The sequence below is a fragment of the Lepus europaeus genome, chromosome 2 (assembly GCF_033115175.1).
Source record: "Lepus europaeus isolate LE1 chromosome 2, mLepTim1.pri, whole genome shotgun sequence".
In the NCBI taxonomy this organism is placed as follows: domain Eukaryota; kingdom Metazoa; phylum Chordata; class Mammalia; order Lagomorpha; family Leporidae; genus Lepus; species Lepus europaeus.
Window position 1 is genome coordinate 82,632,732 of NC_084828.1, and position 13,897 is coordinate 82,646,628.

At 62.6% G+C, this 13,897-nt stretch overlaps 2 protein-coding genes across 11 annotated transcripts in view; one reads left to right on the forward strand and one right to left on the reverse strand.

Moving 5' to 3' along the window:
• Nucleotides 1–13,897, reverse strand: part of TNK2 (tyrosine kinase non receptor 2) — a 42,008-nt gene that overhangs the window by 16,877 nt on the left and 11,234 nt on the right. For 5 of the 10 annotated variants that reach the window (XM_062209429.1, XM_062209473.1, XM_062209438.1 and 2 more), the window contains exons 1-4: nt 6,017–6,294; nt 2,986–3,166; nt 2,218–2,288; nt 280–501 (exon numbers count right to left, since the gene is read on the reverse strand). In XM_062209429.1, the coding sequence (XP_062065413.1) occupies nt 280–501; nt 2,218–2,288; nt 2,986–3,166; nt 6,017–6,094 (552 nt within the window). In that variant the 5' untranslated portion in view covers nt 6,095–6,294. Of the gene's footprint in view, nt 1–279; nt 535–2,217; nt 2,289–2,985; nt 3,167–6,016; nt 6,295–13,897 lie in introns of those variants that run through there. The other 5 variants (XM_062209454.1, XM_062209413.1, XM_062209463.1 and 2 more) reach the window with 2 other exon arrangements.
• Nucleotides 8,197–9,074, forward strand: LOC133751225 (basic proline-rich protein-like). Its single transcript, XM_062181123.1, has 2 exons — nt 8,197–8,362; nt 8,422–9,074. Exons 1-2 carry the CDS (start codon nt 8,197–8,199, stop codon nt 9,072–9,074), a joined length of 819 nt encoding a protein of 272 aa, XP_062037107.1.

Sequence of the window (13,897 nt, forward strand, 5' to 3'; positions counted from 1 at the left end):
GGACAAGAGGAAAAAGTTGTCTCCAAGATCTCTACCTTAACTGAGTCCAGCAAAATACCAGGGGAGGTGGGAGGCAGAAACGCCAACTCTGTTTTCTCTGAGTGGCAGCATCGCGAGCAATGTGTTTTCTTAATTTTCACATAGTTCCCAGGGTCTTACGTCAAGCATGTTATCTTCATAATCAAAAACAGAAACCAATGTGCCTAAGAGAACCGAAGTGGGGACTCCAGGGCGAGCCACTTCCAGGCTGTGCCCGGCAGGGCAGGACGAGGGGCTCACCGTCTTCCCCGAGGGGGCGTCCCACTCGCCCCTGCGCACCACGCCAAAGGAGCCGTCGCCCAGCTTCTCCAGCAGGCGTAGGTCCTTCTCCCCGATGAGGCAGGTGAGGCTCTGCAGGGGCCCCTCCCCCGCGGGGCCTGCTGGGGTAGGGGAGGTCTTCCGAAAGGTGCTCTGAGAGTGGTGAGGAGGGAGCTCGGCCTCCAGCCGCTTTCCACTGAACACCTGTTTGGAAAGAGCCAGGGGCCAGATGGAGCCCTGGGCCCCCGGGGCCCGTCACTCAGGTCACTCAGGCCCAGCCCGTTGGCTGGCCGCCCCCTGCTGCTTCGCTAAACTGCCAGGGGACAGCCTGGCTGCACAGACTCCCTCCAGACCCTACACCCTGACACAGGGACCCACGGCCTCAGAGCGGTGTCAGGGAAGGTGCCAGAACCAGCCTGGAGCCGCTGTGGCCCCACACCCTGCTGCCCGGACAGACCCCACCCATCCGTGTGGTCTGGGTCTCCTCCTCACTCCTCCCCCGCCCAACGCCCAGCCCCTAACCCACAAAGACGGGCAGCAGCCCGAGGGGCCCTCCACGAACGCCGCCCTGTCCATTTTTAGCCCTGGCCCCTTCTCTGGGTTGCCCATTTGGCGCTGTCTGTCTCTGCCCTCCCCAGGGAGCCGGCTGCCCTTCATCCTGCCCAGGGGAGAGGATAATTTTAGTCTGAGGCTGGGCTGGAAGAGGGTGTGTGTTGCGTGTGGTGCAGATGGAGCTTGGGCTAGCTGGGGGAGAGCCTGGGAAGACAGCTGGGTTTCTGGAGTGGCGCCTGGAGCCGGGGCTGGAGAAAGACGGAAGAGGGCTGGAGGGGATCTGAGGCCTGGGCTGGATAAGCAAGGGGCAAGGGGCAAGGGACAGAAGGAAGAGCCCATCGGCCTGGTGTAGACGCCTCTACTGGGGCACCCAAAGCCTGGGCCTTTCTCAGTCTGGGCCTCCCAGCCCCTGGAGTTGGCATGGCAGACATGGGCCAGGGGGGCCTCTCAAATTTGAGGGTTTCTTCTCCGCCATTCCTCCCAGTAACCAGAATTCCTGACGCTAGTGAGTTCAGTGCAGCGCTTACCTGGGGGACCCCTGTCACGGCCCTGTAGGGTGAGCCAGGCCATGGGGCCGGCACCATCCTCCTGAGGACACGGCTGTGGGCTGGGGAGGGTGGTGACTGCCCTGGCGAGACCCCCCACACCCCAGCACGCCACACGGCTCGTCTCTCCTGCCTCCACCTGCCCAACACACTCATCCTTCCCCAAAACCCGGGCAAGGCACCAGGACAGTGTCCCCAGGAAAGGCCACAGGATCCCAAGGGATGGCCAGGAAATCTCTGATGCCCAATCCCAGTCCAGCTGTTCTGCCCTGCCCAGCTTCTGCCCAAGCCCTGAGGCCAGAAGTGGAGAGGGAGGCCCTGGCTGGCTCACTTCCTCTCTCATTGTCTTCCAGACAATGGGCAAAGTTCCACTGAGTCAACCAGGGACTCACTCGCTACAGGACAGACCCAAATTAGGACTAGGCCTGGCGGGGAAGGGTGGGCGGCTGTGGGAAAGGAAGCTGTCAACAGGGCTGGATGACCAGAGAGGCCCAGCGGGCGGGAGGGGAGGGAAGCAACACAGATGCCCTGGGTCCAGACGGGCCCCGCCGCCCTACGCTGGCCCTGGGCCCCGGCACTCAGACAGCGCCCGGCTCGGGTGAAGGAGCACTTGTCAACGAGCCCCTGTCTCCTCCGCGGGGCCCTCAGCGCGCACACAGGCTGCTCACGTGTCCATCTCTGGCGGAGACAGGCACTTAGGTGAGCGGCTCCACAAGCGCCCTGCCCGATAAGCCGCGGGCAGAGGGAGGCCTGTACGAAGTGCCAGGAAACACGGAGCGATTGCGCCTGTCGGGGCGCTGGGGAGGGCTCCCCGCCTACCCACCTTGCTCATCCACGACTTGCGCTTGCACAGGGCCTTCCTCCTCTTCACGGCCTCCCACAGCCGCCGCTGGCCTGCAGGGAAGGAAGGAGAAGCCAGGGCTGCTGAGGAAGCTCCCAGCACCACGCCCCGGGCATCCTTGGTCCCACTGGGGCGAGCCCACCACGAGGTAACTCCCAGCACACTAGGAGACCCGAGCAACCAGGGCCTCCTGGTCTCCGCTAGGCAGTGGTCTCAAAACAGATGGGGCCGCTTACCCCCAACACCAAGCAGTAGCGGTTGTCTCCCAATACTCCCGGGGGGTGGGGGGAAATCAACGCAGGGCCAGTGACCCACATGGGCAAGGGCTCCTGTCCCAGCTGCTCACTGCCTATGCCTATTTAGCCATTTCTTTCAGGCTGAATGCACTGGTAAGTTCTGATGTTCTGCAGAGAACACCGTGACTTCCCTGTGCCACAGCCACTCTCTGAGGATAAACCTGAAGAGAGAGATGAGTTCGACTCAGAGTAGATCTTTAGGGGAGGCAGACAGAGGTCAGCATCCATCTCCATCCAGGGCTCTGGGCACTGGGAACTTGCACAAGCGGGAGATCGCGGAAGTGCCCCCTACAAATGATAGAACAAACAGGGGCACACGGGGCATCCTGGGGAGCCAGGGCTCTACCTAAGGCGGTGTACCTGCACCTTGGCGTGTGGCACCCCTGGGGCCCTCCCAGCCCTCCTCGCCACCAGTGCTATGGGGAGCAGCCAGCAAGGCCAACGTCCCACCTACCAGGCCGGCCCATGCCGATCTTCTCCAGGTCCTCATTCTTGACATACTCAAAGTGGGACAGGCGGGTGACATTGAGGTCGTCGCGCAGCCGCAGGAAGTACTGTTGCAGCTGCACCTCTGACAGCAGCTCCAGCAGCCAGCCCGTGCCCTCCTCGGGCTGCATGCTGCTGCTCCCCAGCCTCTGGGGGAAGGGGAGAATGGCTCAGTGACCAACAGATGGCAGGGGGGCCTGCCTGTCAGTGCCGCGGGCCACCCGCCTCCCACCACGGGGCAGCCTACATCGGCTCCTGCCGCTTTTCTACTCCCCAAACAACGGCGCACCCCAGCCCCACGGCCCCACCAGCAAGAAAGGGCAGAGGCAGGGCAACCAAGAGACAGCCCTGGCCCCGGAGTCAGAGTCCTACTTGGTCCCAAATCTGGGCTCTGTGCCCGAGTGACCCGAGATCAGCCCCTCTGGGCTCAGCATGCTCACTGGGTCACAGGCCCATGGAAATGAAACCACCCAGGGTCAAAACCACCCAGGGTCTCTCCAGGAAATGATGAGCGTTCCTGCTCCTTCTGTTTGAATGGAATCTTTTAGGTTCCATTATCTGATGGATCCCACCTGGAGATCTGGGGACCAGATGCGCCCTAAGCTAAGTTCCTCCGATGCCTAATGTCACGGGGGCCTCTCCCGCCAATCCGAACCCTGCCTCAGGCCCCCACCCAAGTGCCACAGCAAGCGCACAGCCCTGGGCGGGTTTGCAGACACCCCAGTCGGCGGGGAGCTCAGCTCCTGTCCATGGCTGGGTTGTCGGCTGGGTTGTTGGCTGGTTGTTGGGAGTCACTGCAGGGCTGTCTTTACGAAGCTGAAAGCTTTGGCAAAACACCAGCACTCTGAATTTGCAGGTGAAATCCCACTATTAAAGCTCTTTTATGAAAGTGATACATGCATATGGGAAAACACTGAGGTTTCACAACCTCCCCTGCTGCACCTATCCCCGAAGCCGGCTGCCCCTAATGTCCCATACGTCCCCTTTCAGGCTTCGTGTTGCCATGTAAATATTCACACCACCCACGTCCACGCCCTTCTACTCCTTGTTTTCACTTAACATGATGCCTCTCTCCAGACTTTTAGACAGCATCAACTAGTTCAAGTTTCACACACACACACACACACACACACATATTGGTCAAAGAAAACACAACTGCAGGCCACAGTCCGCTACCAGAGTGGCCTCTGACCCACACTCTCCCAGGCCCACAGAGAGAGGTGGCTGACCCCTTCAAAGCCAAGGGGTCCGACCCCCAGGACACCAAGCCTGTCCCTGACCCTCTCCCCGTGCCCCCTCGGGGGGGGGGGGCTCATTTCCAGCTCTAGAAGAACAGGCCCTAGCAGCCTGCACCCCCACACTTCCCGGTGGTCCTGCCAGCACAGTGCCGACAGCTCAGACTTTTCCAGGCCGCTCAGGGCAGCACAAAGAGTGACAAACAGGAATGAGGAGCCCTCAGTTCAAACCCTGGCTCGTCCACCGAGGCCACTGGGCCAGGCAGCTGGGCCAGCCAGTAGCTTCCAAACTTAAAGCTGTCATCCATTATTTGGAGGTTCCGGGGTGGGGGAGGGGGGCTGCACAACCCCCTGGAGGCCAGCTCTGGCTGTCACTCACTGTGTTTGGGGGGTGGGGAACACCATGAGTTAGCCTGCAATGCAGAGGACAGTCTCACACTGTCCCAAATCCCCCACCACTGAAATTCATGCAGGTGAAATCCTTAACAATCCCCCAAACCCACAACCCAATCCCACTTAACAATCTCCCAAACCCACAACCCAATCCCACTTGACACAAGAACAAGAAAGCACTCTGGCAGCTTCAGTATACACTGAATTCTCCCAGACCCACAGTGTACACGGAGGAGAAAGTGGAGTTTTATTCACAACACAGCGGAAGTCCACTATTTGGAGAGTGAAGACAACCCGGCCTGATTTCCACACTCCTGCCGGCCAGCAACGGTAGACAGCCCTGCTTCCCAGAAGCTCTCCCCGCCACTGGCAGCTCACTCCATCACTGCTCACACATCAGAACACACACAACACTGTCCACTGCCTCCACGTCTCCTGTGCATCTACACTGGCATTGTGCTGTCTCACTACAGCTGCACACACAGCGTAACGGACTCAACGTGTGTTAATTTTATTTCCGAAGATTCACAGGAAGAACACCACCTAACGCTCCAAGCACACCCGCGCGCTGCCGGGCACAGCTCTAAGCTTTCAGCAGTCCTGACTCACTCGCGCCCCACGAGCTCATCTGCTTACAGAGGGGGTGTGGGACGCAAGCGCTTTCCAGAGGGAAGCCCACAGGTGCACCGGGGGAGCCGGCCGGCACTGCTACCCTCCCTGCCCCGGCCCCACTGCCCAGCTCAGCTTCGAGCCCCCTGCAGGGCAAACAGTCTGGGGTCCCCTTGTCTTCCCTCTGCACCCTCTCCCAAGTCCCAGGGTTCCAGACCCCTCATTCTGACCCTCCTCCCCAAAGCTACTTAGCAAGCACAGCAACCCGCACCCTCTTCCTCACATGGCAACCAACAGACTGCTGGGCCGAACAGCCCCTCCCTGCCCCCCAGCCCAGGGAACAGGGCCCCTCCCTGCTCCCCACCCTGGGAACAGGGCCGCTCTGTGCAAGGAGTGTGGGGGAAGGCTGGGAAGAACGCAGAGAGCCTGGTGTGGAGAAAGGAGTCAGGACTCCAGTCCCGTGGCTCCTGCTTAGCCCAGGGTGACCCTGGACAGACCCCCTCCCCCTGGCCAGCTCCCTCTCCAGCCCAAGGGTCCCTTTGTGAAGCACAGCAGCATGCCTGGCCCCCAGCACAGCGTCTGCACACCTGTGTCTGACACATGCAGCTCTGTGGCCAGCATGCAACACACCTGGCACAAGTATGTGTGCAAGGCCAGAGGGGAGGCCACGCAGACCTGTTGCTCAGCCCCCGACCGGCCCGACCCCTGCCCCTAGGTGAAGTGCTGGCACGGAGGAGCCAACCCGGCCCCAGCCCCACTCACTGTGTACAGACGTCGCCGTAGTCTGGCCAGGAGCGGGAAGGAGAGCTCGAGGCCAGGGAACCGCCGAGCTGCTGGCATCGCCACCCAGGGGACCCCCTGAGCGGGGGTGGGGAAGTGGACGAGCAGCAGCTCCTGAGCTGGCCAGGGGTCCCCCAAGCCCCGCACCGGGGGAGGGCAGAGGAGCGGGCTGGGCCCCTCGGCTCTGCTGCAAGCCCGCTGGGTGGCCACAGCGGCCCGGCCTGGCCCTCCTCCTGGCTGGCTGCAGCCTAGGTCCTCGCTCCTGCTGCTGTCTTCTCCCCAGTGCACTGGTCACAGCTCCAGCCCTACTCCCAGGCTCCCCCACCCGACTGTCCTCCCTCCCGCCCGCCCGCCCTCCCCAGCCGAGCAGCTCTGACACTGGCTGAAAAAGGACCTTTCTGAATCTCTGCCAAGAGGGCGGCAGGAACGAGGGACTCTTCCTCCCAGCCGCCCGCGCTGGCCCCCTGCCTCCCGACACACAAGGCCCCCTGTCTCCGGCTTCCACTGCAGACTTCACAGTTGCGGACAGCTCCTGGGATTCTGGGGCTGGGGGCCGGGCTATGTGAATCAAACAGCATGTACGGAGAGGGACTGCAGGCCCCCGGATGGGCTTGTCTTGGGCCGTGGGGGCTTGGATCCCAGACACTCTCCTGGACCCTCCCCCTCCCCCACCCCAGTCTTGGCTGGGTGTCTCCTGGCTCAGACCCTCATGTGGCCCTGTTACCCTGGTGCCCGACGGAAATAGGAGGCCGGCAGCCTGCCAGAGTGGGGCAGCCCAGCCAAGAGCAAGGGTGGGGTGGGGGTGAGGCGCTCCACCCCCTCCCCTGGGATTGCCTTGTCTGCTGCCCACGACATCCAGGGTGCCTCCTCCCCCAGACCAGCTGGCCAAGGTCCAGAACCCCTCAAAACATGCCACAAGACCCCTGCTGGGACAACCCCACCCCAGAGCTGCTGCAGGACCCCAAGCAGTGGGATGTCTCCAGCAGTACCCCCACCACCCAGACGAGGGGCTGTAGAGGCTCCACCACACCCCCAGGGGCCCCCCACGTTCCTGGAGCTGACAAATGATCCCTCTGCCCCTCCTCAAAGGGCGCCAGCTGCTCTCACACCCCCCTCATCATGGGCCCCCACACACCTGACAGCTGCAGGAAGACGTCTCTGGCTCCCCTAGCTTCCCCAGCCAGGCCGAGGGTGCCCCTGTTTTCTTACACACTGCTCTCTTGTCCCCGTCCAGCTGGCCACCAGCTCAGGGAACCCCAGCTGGCTGGTGGGCAAGGCAGCTGGAGCGAGTGTTTTGGGGGAGCAGGCATCCTGGGGCCTCTCCCCCAGTGTCGGATCTCCCTGAGGGGACAGCCGTTTCCTGGTCTGACCTGGGGGGGAGGCAGGGGGTCTCTCTCAGCAGCCAGGCCCTCTTCACCATCCCCCATCCCTCCCACACACCCAAAGCTTGTGGAGAGAGCCAGGTGCAGCCTCTTCTCAGAACAAGTGAACAACCAGTCTGCAGCTGAGGTCAGGGCCAACGGACAAGATGAGGCCAGGCCAAAGTCGCACTGGAGCTGACTGCTCCCCGAACCCGGACACATGCCCTTGGCCAGAGAGGCCTGCCCCTAGCACCCTGTCAGGCACCACCCTGGAGGAGCCTAGCAGTAGGGACAGGTTAGAAACTCCCAGGAGTGCGGGCGCCAATCCACCTGGCCCCAGTGGCGACCCATCTCTTGGATGTCTGCTAAGAACAAGCCCAGCAGCACGAGCAGCAATCCTGCTGCAGGAAGCAAACTTGTGTCTGTCAGAGACAGAGCGAGCAGACAGGCCCTTTCCCCCAGCCCAGGCACATAGCCCCCACCTTTCTGGCTCAGCTCCCCTTTCTCCTGTCAGCCACTGCCCTCTGCTGGCCATGAGAGAAAGAGCTGGCTCTCCCAGGGGAAAGGAAGCGGCCCCATAAATCAATCCGGTGACCATATTTCCCAGAGCAAACAAGGATGCTTGGCTTCGCATGCATATTCGACCGGCCAGTGACTGGGGACTGTCCAGGACGCAGAGCCTCAGTGCCCTTAAAAGACCGAGTACAAATCCTAGCAGTGCTACCCTAGGCTCCCACAGCGCACTGAAGCCTGGAAAGCAGAGGATCTGGATCCCAGGGGACTCACGCGCACGGAGGGCAGATGCCGGCGTCGGGAACTCGCCACCAGCGCCGCGACCCCAGCCCCGATCACACGCTCACAAGCCCACACCTCGCCCCAGCCTCCCAGCCCCTGGAGCCGGGACCCAGCTTGTCCCTGACAAGCTCTGCAGAGGGCAGGGATGTCAGCAGGCCGCCGGCAGCTGGCGGTACCTGGCTGTCCCCCAGCCTCACACATTACCTGCCGCCCCTCCTCGCTCCCGGCTAGGCGCTGGTAAGCAGATCGCTCCCCCATGGAGCCGACTCCCGGCGTCCCGGACGCCCGCCCGCAGCCCCCGCCCCTCCTGCGGCCCCGGCGGCGGCGTCACTGCCCTGCGTCCTGAGGGGCCGGGCCTCGAGCATCCTCCAGGAGGAGGGCAGGGCGGCCGCATCCTGGCCCGCACCGCAGGGCGGCCGCGCTCGCCGCCTCTCCCGGAGCCCCGCCCCAACCCGCGGGGCCTCGCCGCGCTGCTGGCGGGGGTCCACTCCGCCGCCCCGGCGCCCCGGGACCACGGCTACCTCGGCCTTGGCCTGCGCGCGGGACCCCAGGGTTCCATGGCCACCGACGAGGTTCCTGGCGAATCGAATGTTCCCAAACGAATGCCCAGGAAGGGAAGCCTCCGTCTCCACTGCACCAGACCCGACCTTCCAGGCCCACCCCTCCACCTGCCGCAGCTTCCCCTGAACTCCGAGAACGCGCAGCGCCCACCTGCCCGGCTCCTCCGCGCGCGTCCCCGAGCCCAGCCCTCGCCCAGCCGCCGCCACCACGCTCCCACGGGAGCAGACCCGGCCCGCCCCGCCCTCAGCAGGGCCTTGACATCTCCGCCCCACAAACCGGCCGCAGCTGCGCCACGGAGCGCGCGGGCCAGGGTCGGGGTCTGACTCTGACCTTGCGAGGCTCTGGTGGCCGAGCCGCTCCTGCGCGAGCCCGCTCAGGGCGCTGCGGAGCCCACCTGCCCAGGCTCCTCCTCTCCGTCCTGGCCCCAGGGCGTCTCACACACACCCTCTCACTGGCATGGCATCTGAAGCATCCACCTGACTCTTTCCTACCAGGTATTTAGGGCTGAGCGTAGGGTTGAGGCAGAAGACAGACACTCCTCTCCCTGCTCAGGTGCAAGGTGGAGGAGACAGATCCCAGGAGGGCCCTGGCGCGTTCCCACGAGGCTCACTCCCACCCAGTCCCATCCTCGCCAGGGGAAGCCCCAGGGGTAGGGGTGACTCTGCCAGGCAGAGGTAAGGTAGCTGCAGCAGAAGGAATCTCTGGAGTAGCTGCAGGGACCCAAAGTGCAGAGGGCCGTGGAGAAGGCAGGGCCCAAGGGTCTGAGCCAAACCATTCCTCCCCGCTTCACCCCGGTACACCCCATCTCGCAGCACCACCCTGGAGTACCAGAGCCACCAGGTCTAGGGGTTGGGGGCATCCCTTGGTCTTTCCGTGCCCCACATTGTGGCCGGGGACCAGCCTGCCCCGCTGTCTACTGCCCTTTCCCCGGCCTCCCCAACAGCATCCGTGAAGTGACAGATCCACACCAAGGAGCAGACAGGACATGCAATTTCCGGCCAAGAAAAATTTTCCAAAACAATCTACCGTATTCTTGGGAATACACGCCACCACCCACCCACCCCCACCTCAGAGCTGGCCCTCTCCCACCTCTACCTCTTCTCCCAGCCCTGAAGGAAAAACAGCACACTGGGGTGGGGGGTGGGGCCTGACAGTTCCTCCCCCAGCCTCAGCCGGCCAGGTCAGCCCCCTCCGCAGGCGGCCCTCCCGCCCCTGCCTCTGCAGTGCAGGGCTCCAGCTTCTGCAGCAAGGCCAAGCTGGCTCCCCTTATCTCATCCCACAAGGAGGGACACCAGGCAGCCCTGCACGTTCAGGTCAGCCTGATCTGACATCGGGCTGGTCTGGGAAGGAGGCTGGCTCAGGGCCAAGGGAAAGGGAGTGATTCAGACACACACCATGGCTGTCCACACCCTCTCCATCTACGGAACACCAGGGCCCTCACTCCGCCTGGCCCCTGAGACTGTGTGTGTCTGCAGGTGGTGCTGGGCCCAAGGACCAAGCCCGGCGCGCAGCCTCTTCACTCTTCCTGAGGGTGCTGAACTCCCGTGTCCTCTACTGGAAGGATGCTGCGCTCCCCAGGGGCGCCTCCACTCCAGGGCTCCTACTGCCACCACTGCTCTCTCCATCCCTGCAGATGGTTAGCTACCGGGCAACTCCACCAGGGGGCTGCGCATGCGCCGGCACCTGCGTGTCCAAACAGCTCAGCATCATCCCCTTAAGCCCTGCTAATCCCAGCCCCCCGTGTCCTGACTGAAAACATCACTGGCCAACCCAGGCTGGGACCCACGCACCACATGCCCCGCCTCCCAATTTACGCCTCCACCTCATCCCTCTACCCTCCCCCACCCCCGAAGCGTGCCCGCAAAATCGTGGCTGCCAGCCTCCCAGGTATTCCTCCCATCTCTATCATCGGGATCAGGAGCCAGGCAGACCTGAGCTGGATTCTTGGCTCCGCACTCTCTGCTTGGGCAGGGTTTGAGCAAATCACTTAACCTCGATTTGCTCAACGGCGGGGGATACGAGGGATGTGCTTCATGCAGCAGTTAGGGGGCCTTGGCACGACAAGGACACGGAGCCCAGGACACGGAGCCCAGGCAGCACCCGGCTGCCCTCCAGCTCTGACATCTGCACACAGCAGGCCTCCCGCCTCTCTGCCAGTGCCCCCTCAGTAACTGCTCCCCAGGCAGAGCCCTGCTGGCTGCAAGGTTCTTCAGAGACCCACTCGTGCCTGTTTCTCCACACACTCTTCTCAAATGTCTGCTCTTCCAGACACACGCCGACTTCATTTTAATGTCTGAGTATTTCTTTGTAACATTCCTCTGTCTATACGATAAACTCCTATACACCCCTCAAGACCCCAAACCAAATACCATCTCTTCCCATTTCCTATTGAAAACAGTAATATAAACACAGAATAGTATATGTTAAAAAAAAAAAAAGCAGCCAAACATATAAACAATTTTAAATTATCCACCATGCTCCAATCCTTAGAATGTGGCCTTTGCTGTAGCCTGTTATTCCTACAGAATGCTCCCGCGGGAGCGCACACCTCTGCTCCATATGGCTCGCACATCCGTCACCTTGAAGGCAAGAGACCCAGCAAGTGGAGAGCTTGCAGCGAAGACTTCAGCCTTGGTGACAGGCCCTGGAGCAAGGCAGCAGGCCTCTCTTCCTGTGGGCAACGGCTGCACACCTCCCCACCTGGCTGCCCTCCTCCCTGTGCAACTGACCTGCCCCCAACCCCCACCCCGCCTCATAGTTAATTCCTGGAGGCAGCCACCTTCCTGGGAAGAGGGGCTCTCAGTCTCCTTTCCGCCACTAAGCTAGTCTGCTCCCACCGTTTCATGCCCTGCCACAACCTGGCGGGTGCAGCAGGAGAGCAGGAGAGCCGGGTACCTTGTCATCGGGTGGCGCAGGCACAGCCACTGGACAGCACCGACACCCACAGGAAGCAGGCCTGGGCTTGTCGGGCCTCACAGGGACAGGGGTCGGGACAGGACAAAGCCAGGCTGGGAAGCAGGGTGCAGAGGCAGATGCACACACCAGACACAGGGACTCTCCGGTGCCCCAGCCCCTTCAGCGCCGACGGCAGGACGGGGACGCGACTGCACACAACGGCACGGCCTGCACTCCGTTCCCCAGCAAACGCATCTTGCAAGGACTGTGCAGCTGGCTGTTCCTGCCCTGCCAGCTGAAGCTCCTGACCCCCGGAGCACCCCCACCCCGCCACCAGCAGCACGTGACAGAGGGTGACTCCCTGCAGCCACCATGGTCTGGAACCCATGCTCACCACGCCTGCCTGGTGCCAGGGCTGAGAGGCTGCGACCTGCAGAGAGCTGCCTCTCCCGGTCACCCCGCCCAGGGCCCCACAGGGACTCCAGGGAAGGGAGGATGGCTCCCGGAGCTCTTCCAGGGCTGGGCAGGGCCACCCAGCTGGTCAGCCTCCCCCCTCCCCCTCAGCAAGAGCCCAGCACTGAAGGGGCCTATTGTTGGGCCCGGGAGACGGGGTGGGCAAAGGACTAGGGTGAGGAGAAGCCAGAGCTGGGAGCTGTAGAACATTTACTCTGCAAGACGCTGAAGCTCACCCCCTTGGGCCCACATCTACGCCAAAACCAGAGGAACATGCAACCCAGAGCAGGCAGGGGCCCCTGGAGAGTCTGGGTGAGAAACACCAGGGACTCAGGCCAGCCAGCTTAATTCCCGCCGGGCTCTGCCTGCCCGTGGGACCCATGAAGGAACTGAGACTCTCAAAGGGGCTTGCCTGGCCCAAGGCATGAAGAAGCTGCCTCAGGAAATGCAGACCCCAGGGCAGGGGCGGGGGAGGGGAGGAGGGGGGGAGGGCGGTCGTGCCTTCATCAGGTGACACGGAATGCAGGGGACACAGACAGTGCAGTCACACCCAGTGGGGGCTCCCAAGAGGTATGGCTGCTGGCAAGAGGGGCCAGCCCACCCACCCTGCCCCTCCCTCCCCCCTCTCCAGGCATCCACCGGGCACTACCGTGTCCCTGTGCTAGGGGTTCCCACAAAACATGAGAGGGCGAATGCCAGGGTCTGCGGCCTCCAAAAGGCCCCCTTGGCTAGCCCAGGCAGGGCTGAGCTGTGTCTCCACTGACTGACTACAGATCATCCCCACTACCCTAGGCGAGGCCCTGGAGGAGGGACCAGGCTCACCGCAGAAGCCAGGATTCGGTCCTTATACAACCGCACACTGGCTCCAGGGTGCGGGCCACGGAGGGCAGAGCTGAAGGCCCATGGGAGACCCGTGAAATGCCCTGTCCTTTGCTGATGCTTCGTGAATCCATGGATTCTGCAGACGGGGGAGGTTAACGAGGGGCTAGGGCCCCCCCCCCCCCCCCACGCACATCATCCCACTCCTTCCCAAACCTCACCACGGGGAAGGAGCTCTGAATGGCATCAGCACCGAGGGATGGGAGAACGGCAGAGGAGACAGCCATGAGTGACCCTGGGAAGCAGGAAAGCAGCCGGGCCGAGGACAAGGGAGCCTCAAGGCGACAGTGCCCGCCGAGTCCACAGAAGCCTCCGAAGGCCCAGGCACCCGCAGCCCCAGAAGCCACTGGAAGGAGGAGGGGTGTGCCAGGAGGGAGATGCTAAAAATGCTGAGATGCAGACGAGGAAATGGTATTTAAGGAGCCAAAAGCCCTTAGACTCCCTTGACACAGCCACTAGGAGACATCCCCCTTCAACCCCGGTGAAGGCTGAGCCAGCAGGTGGGGGGTGACGCACCGCAGACAGGCCGCCGCACACAGTAGGTCAGGCCTCCACCCCCGGCAGGGGACAGAAGGTGTCTTCCCGGGGACACTGGGCCAGGCCAAGAAAGATGTCAAGATGCTCGTCCTCCGGGTTGCCAACAGATGGTCCCCTCCAGGCACCACACACAGCTCGGTCAACAAGGCCACCACCCTGTGCTGCAGTCCCGCCTCCCCCCAGCAAGAGCACACAGCAAGTACCAGATCCCCGCCCAGGAAGCGAAAGCCTCCAACATGGGAGAGGGGGCAACACACAGGAAACAGACGCTGCAGAAAGAAAATTCAGACTGGCAACTCATTACTACCCTCGGGGCAGTGAGAGGCTTTGTCCACAAAATAAGAACCAAGGTTATTATTTTCTAATCGGGGGAACCAAAATT

Coding starts and splice junctions, on each gene's coding strand:
- LOC133751225 (XM_062181123.1), top strand. CDS start 8,197: ATGCCGGCGTCGGGAACTCGCCACCAGCGCCGCGACCCCAGCCCCGAT. Junction 8,363..8,421: donor CAGGCCGCCGGCAGCTGGCG/GTACCTGGCTGT, acceptor GCTCCCGGCTAG/GCGCTGGTAAGCAGATCGCT.